Source organism: Onthophagus taurus, chromosome 3, assembly GCF_036711975.1.
Source record: "Onthophagus taurus isolate NC chromosome 3, IU_Otau_3.0, whole genome shotgun sequence".
In the NCBI taxonomy this organism is placed as follows: Eukaryota; Metazoa; Arthropoda; class Insecta; order Coleoptera; family Scarabaeidae; genus Onthophagus; species Onthophagus taurus.
In genome coordinates, this window is record NC_091968.1 from 29,460,292 (window position 1) to 29,470,447 (window position 10,156).

Consider the following 10,156-nt stretch of genomic DNA (forward strand, 5'->3'; position numbering starts at 1 on the left):
TAAAACCGTTGATGACAATTAAAATCACGTGACCAACTTAAACCAATAAAATTCCCTGATGATTTATTGTTAGTTGTTGACTCATCTGTCAAAAGACGTTAACTCCCTGAAGTGGTCCCGTAGAAGTGATCGTTGTAAACGAAATACGTGTTTTAATTTTGTTCTTGAAAAATGACGGATCTTTTATCGATACCGTTAAAGAAGCCTTCAGAAGTAGATGTGGTAAAACCGTTAAAGAATTTGATACAGTCGAGGTACAGTACGGCCGATAAACCTCAAGATTATAGCGAGGCTATTAACGAATTCGCAAAATTACGCACAACGGGGATATGGAAGGCGTTTGAAAAATACGAGAGTTCATTAGAGGTGGTTTATAGGTAAAAAAAATCGTTAAATTATTAATCAATTTTTAACATAAAAGAAATTTCAAGTTATTATGATCAATTGGTTGCCTTGGAACAAAAAATTCCACCCCAGGAGGTCCAGATTCCATTCAAATGGAAGGACGCTTTTGATAAGGGTTCTATTTTTGGGTCTCGATCCAGTTTAAGTAAATAATCAAAAAATATTTTAATTTTTTATTAATCATCTCATTTTTTTTTAGCAATTCCATCATTAAGTTTTGAAAAACTTTGTGTTTTATTTAATATTTCCGCTTTGCAAAGTAATGTAGCTGCCGCACAAAACTTGGATAATGACGACGGTTTAAAATTAGCTGCAAAATTACTTCAACAAGCCGCTGGGAATTTTGATCATTTAAAAAGTACGGTTATGTTAAATATCCAACAAGAACCCACTTCTGATTTATTACCGGATACTTTACAAGCTTTATCTGGATTAATGTTAGCTCAAGCGCAAGAAATTTTTGTCCACAAAGCTATACATGGTAAATAAATTAAAATTATGTAAAAAGAATGTACAATTTATTTTTTATTAATTTAGATTCAATGAAAGATGCTGTAACTGCAAAATTGGCTCAACAATGTGATGAATTATACGCTGATTGTTTAAAAGTGTTTCAAAGAGATAATTTAAAGGGAATTTGGGATAAAGATTGGATTCCAACGGTAACAATTATCAAATTAATTTTATTTCGTTAAAATAGTAATTTTTAGATTGCTGGAAAACAAGCTGTTATGCGTGGTTTAGCTACTTTTTATCAAAGTTTAGTGTGTAAAGCAAATAAAGCTGTTGGTCAAGAAATTGCTTGGTTACAAGTTAGCTATTTAATATTTAACTTTATTAAATTTAATCCCCCTCATTTTTTAGCATTCTGTTGAATCGTTTAAAGCAAGTCAAGAACGTTCCGGGAAGCAATTCTTCCAAGACGTCTACGTAAAAGTTCAGAGGAACTTAGCGGAAGCTCACAAAGATAATAATTTCATTTATCACGAACGTATCCCGGACGTGAAGTCTTTAGATCCCATTGGAAAAGCTGTTCTAGCTAAAATTATTCCTGTTAGTTACCCAATGAGCCAACATTTTAAAGATTTATTTTCCGAATTAGTCCCGGTCGTTGTTCATCAAGCTTTAGCCGCTTATGATTTACGCAAATCGGAGATTGTAAGCAGTGAAATTTCGAAATTGCGGGAATCAACGCAGGTTTTAAATAGCGCATTAGCTTCGTTAAATCTTCCTGCAGCTATTGAGGTGACTTCCGGCGGAGGATTACCACCAAGTTTAATTGAAAAGGCTGATAGTGTGAAACAGGATGGTGGTATTGTCGCTTTACAACAATTAATTAGCGATTTACCGGATTTGTTGAAAAGAAATGAAGATATTTTAGATGAGGTAAGCAAATTTTCAAAAAATTCAAGAGTCATGTATTAAATCGACGATTTTTTTTAATCAATGTGAAATGACCCAAAAAACACATTAAAAATAAAAAGAAATTGCGGAAAAGCGTAGAACATACCGAAAATGACATTAAAGTTTCGATGTGACGTCACGTTTTGTGACGTCACAAGCGATGTTAACCATGCATTTTCGTATTAAACCGGTTAACACCTAACCAATAAATTATTTATTTTATGGCCACACACAAAATCAATCCGATAAACTTAAAAATAGACTATCCGTGTAAAAATTCAACGCCCCTCACTTTAGAGATCGATATCTTCGAAACCGCTCGATGGAAAAAATTGCGGTAAAGTTTATTGTAATCAGTGAACATTTCTGCGTATCACATGTTAATTTGGAAATTTTCAGGACCGCGGTTTTTCTTTTATCGCGAGTTAAGTGAAAAAAGTAAACGATTTTTGAGAGTGCCAGCAACTTTGTCTACTTTGCGATTTTTTTTCTCCAAAACTATTTGACGACAAAATTTTAAATTTGAACTGGTGGTAAACCGATGTGTTCTTAATGTGGGGCATATTTTATTTTTTCGATATTCCATATAATTTTCCGGAAAATCGCAGTTTAGTAGGATGCGGTTATTTCGAAAACGACCTGGCGGATTTCAACGCGGTTTTTACCAAAATATGTCAAATAATTTCGGTTGTCGGATTCCGCTTTATCAGAGCGATTTTTTGGAATTACAAATTAAAGAGAAACAGAAATAAGCTATGCGGGGAGAGGAGGGTTCCGTCCAATCGGAACAGATGGTGTGCCCCAGACAGTACGTCGCGCCTTTATCTTACCTACATAAAGAAATAAGGCGCGACGTCCTGTCTGGGACGCACCATCTGTTCCGATTGGACGGAACCCCCATCGCCCCGCAGAGCTTATTTCTGTTTCACTTTAATCTGTAAATCCATTAAATAATAATAATAATGCCTTTATTAATAAGTCGCAAAAAAAGGAAAGAAAATAATAATACACTCTTAGAAAATAGACTTATTTTCTGGACGAAGTTCAGTTTGGTTATTAACCAACTGCTCTTCCACTTAATCCAGAATATACAGAAAATATATATATAAAGCAAAAATGAGAATGTTTTTAACAATACTAATAAACAAAATAAAAAAAAAACAAAATAACAAAATACGACGACATGCCAGTATAAAGCGATACATTAGTAACTCAGAATATAAAAAAAAAATCATGATGACTCAAGCAGGAGAGAGGATTTTAATTTACTCTTGAACGAAATACAGTTCAATCCTATAAGGTTCATAGGTAGATCATTGTACGTTTTAGCTATCTGGTAGGAAAAGGATCGGTGCGAGGCGCGGCGTGGTACCGTCAATACATCCTTCCTCCTTATATTAATGTTATGGATATCGCTTCTGAAAGATAGCCGTTGCAGCAAGTAAGGAGGCCGCTGACTTTTAATAATTTTATGATAAACGCAAGTTGCATGCAGTTTACGTCTGTTTTTCATGTTCAACCACCCAGTATCTGCCAACTTATGACTAATGTGGTCATATTTACGCATTCCGTAAATAAACCTCAGACAACCGTTCTGAAGGTTCTGGATACGACGCCCACTCGCCTCCGTTAAATTTGGACCATAAACAACGTCGCAGTGATTTAATTTGCTTAGAACCAAGCTATCACACAGCATAATTTTTAATTTTTTACTTAAGACATCCCTATGGGCATACAAGAGATGCAGGGCGCCATACCCACCCCTCAAGCACCTGGCCACATGCTCCTCAAACCTCAACTGATGATCCAATGTGACTCCTAAAATTTTTATATCATCAGAAACAGTAAGAGGTTCGCCATCCACCAATTGACCGGATATCAAAGGCTTAATCGCTCTCCTTGTGACACTACCGCAAAACAGAAGAACAGAAGACTTAAATGGATTAAGCATAAGTTCATGGCGTTTCGCAACATCAGAAAATAATGCTATATCTGAGTTAAATTTTATGCAGGCATCAACCCAATTATTTGGATTAAAATTCAGCAGAAGCTGTGTATCGTCTGCATACAAGTGAATCTGCGAATGCTCGAGAACCTGGTCAAAATCAGATGTATAAATAGAGAACAATAGTGGCCCCAAAATGGACCCCTCAGGGACTCCACGAGTAACAGACAGAGCACTCGACACTTGACTATTAATCTTCACAACCTGAGATCTGTCCGACAAAAATGACTTTATCAAAATTGCAGCTTGATTTCCAAGACCAAAATAATTAAGTTTAGATGCAAGTATATTATGATTTATTGTATCAAATGCTTTGGTGAAGTCCAACGATAACAAAAGTGCGGCTTGCCCGGCTTCTCTAGAAGCAAATACATCATCAGTAAAGTTCAATAAAGCTGTTGCGCAGCTGAAACCCGAACGAAACCCAGATTGTTGATCTGGCAGTATCGCTCTTAAAAAATTAGGGAGGTCTAATTTTGAAAAACTGATAACGGAATCCGACATTATTTGACATATTTTGGTCAAATCCGTGAGGAAATCCACCTAGCCATTTTCGACATAACAGCGTCTTACTAAACCGCGATTTTCCGCGAAACTGTATGGAATATCGAAAAATAAAATATGCCTCTCATTAAGAACACATCACCTGTTAAAAATTCAACTTTTTTTGTACAATAGTTTTTGAGAAAAAATTGCAAAGTTGACAATGTTGCCGGTACCGTAAAAAATCGGGTACTTTTTCCATTCGACTCACGATAAAAAGAAAACCGTGTATCCGAAAATTTTCAAATTAATATATGTTACGTAGAAATGTTCAGTGATTACAACGAACTTTGTCGCAATTTTTTTTATCGAGCGGTTGCGAAGATATCGATCTCTAAATTGAGGGGCCTTGACTTTTTGCACGGATAGTAGGTAAGATTACAACGTATATACAGATGAAACACCTGGTTTTTCTTAGGCTTTCGATGCATAACGACTGACTACCTGTCGTTAGATAGACTGTATCAATAGACTCTGTGTTAATACTAGAACTAACACTAGACCGAAAACTAGAAACATTTGGATTTAGTCGCACGTCACTCAAGACGGCTAAACCCGAATGATTCTAGTTCTAGGTCTAGTGTTAGTTCTAGTTTTATACTAGCACTGTCATTAGACCTAGAATTAGAACTAGAAAGTATCGTCTGAAGACGCACAGCTAAACTGGTTTAAATGTTATTTAACCTAACTCAAAATGGAATTTCTACACAAAATTCTGAAATAAATCAGTAAATTAGGTGGATCCGAATGTAACGTTTAAAGCGGGGAGTAGATTTAAGGTTATCTTTAGTTTATAGATTGTAAACAATAACATTTTATTAAATAAAAGAAACACTTGTGCACTTTGACAATGGATAAATTTATTGATGATCTGCTTTTACCGGTTTCGCCTGAAAGGCATCATCAGAAAGCATTGTCGCTATTCAAATACATAAAAGAATCGTAACATTACTTAAGGATAAGTTCGAAAACAAACTAAAACACCACTAAAATTATCAATGAAACAAATATGAAGTCAAATCAACCCTAACAATGTTTTTCGAAAACTGCTATTAAAAGTTGACTTTTGCGTAGTACTTAGCGACCGTCAAAACGATAGTTTTTTGTCAACAGGACGTAAAAGTCTTTTTTGTAATTCGCTACGGTAATGGAAGCTATAACAGTACTCAAACGGGTGCTGTAATGAGACTCCTTACAGCATCCGATGCTGTAATGAGATTTTAGTAACATTTTATGGAACCAGTTCAAGTTGGTGACATTGGGTCATTAATTTTTCCAGTTGTCAATGTGACAATGTTTGTCTATGGATGTTTAAACGCGTTCTTAGCATCGAATACAAGGTCCACAATGATGAGGACATTGAACTCTGAGCAATTTCTCTTATTTTGGGAGGTGTACATGAAACATTTTTGTCAGGTGAATACATTTTGTGTTTTGACAGTTTCTAATTGTCAATTCAAATTTCTATTATCAAGTGTTACGGTATTACCAACTGGTACATACCTATTTCCCTACATTGTCAAAATTTATTTTATTTTTGAGAAAAAAAAGGATAAAAACGCGAATTACAAAAAATAGCATAAAAAACACGTTTCATAAGACTTAAAGCACTCGAACAATTTTTTTTACTCGCTAAAGCTCGCAAAAAAAACTTTCGTTCTCGAATGCAAAAGTGTCATTTCGCTATCTTGTATCAAAAATAACTATTGTCGCACGTGGACGTCAAGGTTCTGTATAACAATTGTCAAAGTACACAAGTGTTTCTTTTATTTAATCATACTATAATGGAAAGACAAGAAAATATTAACAATATTAACGATATTTTAGTCGTTGTGCGTCGAAGAGCTAAGAAATAACAGTATTCTTCCGAATATATACGTTTTAACCAAATGTACTACGAAAATATATGGTTAGCACAGTCGATGACGTCACAAGAAGTCATATCGAAACTTTGAAGTGATTATTCGTTAAGTCTTACACTTTTCCGCACTTTTTTTATTATTTGTAACGGCTTACTTGAGTGATTTTCCGTCGATTAAAGAATAATTGTCGATTATTAAGCGACATGAAGATTCTTGAATTATACCCAAATTTTTGAGGTTATGTTTAATTTATTTTTTGAATAATTTATATTTTCTTACGTTCAGTCTGATAGGATGTTAAATGAAGAGAAGCAGTCTGACGATGCTTTAAGGGCGCAATTTAAGGATCGGTGGAATAGAACTCCTTCAGAAAAACTGACTGATATGTTCCGATCAAATTCCGCTAAGTATCGACAAATTATTAACAATGCTATTGATGTAAGTATTTATACAGGGTGAGTTATTACTATTAGTATCCTGGCGGACGAATAATGACATTTATTACACATTTTTCTTTAAATTCTAAATATCAAGAAAACTATTAAAGTTAGGCATATGACGTATGTACCATTAATTAAATAGAGCTTGATGGGCAATTCAACCAGCACACAATATACAGGATATACAGGTTCCATTTAAAAAAATTATGTACTCTTCGTTACGCTTAAATGGAACACTTTGTATAAGTGAAAATAATTTTACGTAATAGAAGGTGGTGAGTTAAACAACTTTTGTATAAAACATTTTTTTCTTTTTTATACAGTTTAGTAACTATCGACCGCCAGGATACTAATAATTATTACTATTAATTTTGTGCTATACAGGTGTCCCACGTAAGCGGCCAAGTAATGGCGTTAAGGAGCCGAGATACACAGTTCTTCCTCAGACAAAAGTTGTAGGAAATATACCACACTATAAATAGAAAATATTTTTATACTTACAGAAGTTCCATAACGACGTATCGAAATAAACATGTTATTTTAAATGGAATGACACAGTTTTTATTGTGTGTTCTGATTCTATACACAAAAATATGTTGACTTTGATAAGATATGTTGATACCTAGTGCCTTTAGTTTTTGAGTTATTGTAATTAGAAACTTTATTTAGCAATTAACACTGTCCTTTAAATCTGAATTTCTTGGCGGCTGATCGAAGAAGAATGTTAAAATTTGTAACAGTAGGTGCTTGAATATCCTTAAATAGAGCACCACTGGCTATATCAGTCTACCTTATACAGGTTTAACCTTACTTGTTTTACCATATTCAATTGCAAAAAAGTCGAAAATTTTAAATGGAACACCCCATATTTGATTAGCTTATCAGATAGAGAATTTAATTCTCTACAAATCTTCAATATATATCCCTATACCTATCTGTTGCTGTTGTTGAGATATAGTGGAATAGACAACCTAAGCCTTGACGTCACAGAGATGGGCGGAGCTTATACTGACTCCAAACATCTTCGTTGCTAACTGTGTTGCTAACGATAAATCCCTATATGCAATTTTTCAATTAATGTTAAAATAAAATAAACTAAGTGACATTTTAGATGACGTTTTAAATGACATTTTATGGCGATTTATCTTAGCAACTGTGGTTAGCAACGAAATTGTTTGGAGTCGGTATAAGCTCCGCCCACCTCTGTGACGTCAGACTTATTAATCAAAATCATGCAAAGAATGACAGATATTATTAATTTTTTTATTAGTAGGCCATGAAATATAGACGTTTGACAGCTTTCAAGTGCTTTGATTTGATTCAAATTACAAAAAAAACAAATTAACGGTATAACCAAGTAGTACATAAACCCAAGGATAATCATTAATCATAATATATCTCCATCGAGTGGCGCTGCACCCTGATACTCATAGCCATATTTTTGAGGTTATCTTAATAATTAATGTTTATATATAAAAATGTTTCAAATAATATTTGTTTAAAATTAAATTTATAATAATTTTTATTAATAACATTCTTTTAAAATATTTATAGGGCGCGCTCTGTACTGGTATCAAAAACAATATTTTTGAGGTTATCTCAATAATTATTAATTCTATCAAAAAGTTTTTCAAACAAAATTTGCTTAAAATTAAGTTGCCAACAATTTATCTTGATACAATTTTTTCGTATTTTTAATAGGTAACCCTCTATAGTATACCATTTTGATTTCCCTATAAAAAGTACGCAAATTTATTACATATTTAACGATAATCATTGCATTTATCAAAAAATTATATGTATACTTTGCAGCTTACGTGGGACATCTATAAATAAACTATAAATTTAAAAATTACTTCAAATTCATCTTAACATCAACTTGTTTTTCAGGCTGATAAAATAGTAAGAGAAAAATTTGAAACAAATAAAGAAGGTATTATAAATTTAAGTAAATCTACGAGTGAATTAGAATCGATTGTCCCCTCTGGAAATGGGAATTCAATCGGAAATAGTTCCGCTGTTAGTACTTTACGAGAATTAATGCAGGAAGTGGATACAATTAAAGCCGAAAGGGATACAATTGAATATGAACTAACAAACGCGACATTAGATATGAAAGATAAATTTATGTCCTCATTAGCGAACGATGGGGCAGTAAACGAGCCGGTTCTTTCAGTTGAGATGTTAGGAAAAACGTTTGGACCTTTGCAAAAACAAGTTAAAGAAAGCGTTGAAAAACAAGAATTGCTTTTAGAAAAGATTCAATCGGCAAACAACGAATTTGTTCGAGAAAGGGGTTCAACATCTGGAGACCGTGAAAGAATCATGTCTCAATTAGCTGCGGGATATGATGCGTTTAAAGAAATTCAAAATAATTTAAAAGAAGGGACTAAATTTTATAATGATTTAACTCAAATTTTATTGGCCGCTCAAAATAAGATTTCCGATTATTGTTTTGCTCGGAAAACGGAAAAGGAGGAGTTATTAAAAGATTTAACTCAAGAAAGAAGCAGACAAGGTCCCGCTGTTACTCCGCAACAACCGAGTTACCATGGTACACTTCCTCCACAACCAACACCTTCAACACCATCTCCAGCTCCCTCTTCGGTGCCTCCAAATCCAGTTCCGTCGAATTTACCTTATCCGGTTTATGTTCAAGGAATGCCTATTCCGTATGGGGCTTCAAGTTCAGCTCCTTATCCATCGTATGCAGCTCCAGCACCTATGCCTTCGAGTTATAATCCATATGGAACTATGCCATATCCAGGTATTTGATAATTTAGAAACAACATTTTTTTGTTATAATTAATTTTTTTTAGCTTCTTATAATTACGGTGGTGGTTTTCCGGGTTATCCTCAACAACAACAGCAACAACAAGGGGGTTACCCTCAAGGATATCCTCAACAACCTCCCCCTCAAGGCGGCTATCAACAGCAACCACCAAATTCTGGGTGGTAAATGACATGTTAAAAATTAATTAAAAATGGAATTATGGAGATTTATTGATAAAGTAATTTTATTGTTAAATTTAGTTGTTAATTAATTATATCAGATAAGAAAAGTGATAGATTTTAAAGATTCTTTTTTAAATTTATTAATACCAATTAATTTAGAAAACTAACTATGTTATATTTGCAAATTTTTGTATTTCAAATTAAGAAAGGATATTCTTGTATGCCTTTTTATGTATAACCGTGCTGAATAAAGTAGATCTTAATTTTTAACTCAAATTAAACTTTTTTATATAACATAACCTCAATTTTAATTGATCACATCCTTAATTTGATTGTAAAATCTTGCGTAACCTTACAAATGAGGATATTACATCATTTTTTCTAGAATTTCTTTTATAAATAAAACTGCATAAGAAAATAAAAAATTTAGACGTTTATGAACACCTGTGAAATGAATTCGTATTATTTTAAATTACTTTTAAAAGAAAATGACTTGTTATTTATATTTAACCTTGTAAAGAAATGACGCAATTTTTCTTAGA

At 33.3% G+C, this 10,156-nt stretch overlaps 1 protein-coding gene across 1 annotated transcript; it reads left to right on the plus strand.

Annotated features, from left to right (window-relative positions):
* The first annotated feature begins 53 nt into the window (after positions 1-53).
* LOC111416049 (programmed cell death 6-interacting protein-like protein AliX) lies at positions 54-9,884 on the plus strand. Its single transcript, XM_023047995.2, has 9 exons — positions 54-377; positions 432-550; positions 605-886; positions 943-1,067; positions 1,116-1,217; positions 1,270-1,791; positions 6,505-6,657; positions 8,550-9,426; positions 9,479-9,884. Exons 1-9 carry the CDS (start codon positions 172-174, stop codon positions 9,616-9,618), a joined length of 2,526 nt encoding a protein of 841 aa, XP_022903763.2. The 5' UTR covers positions 54-171; the 3' UTR covers positions 9,619-9,884.
* Positions 9,885-10,156: the final 272 nt, after the last annotated feature.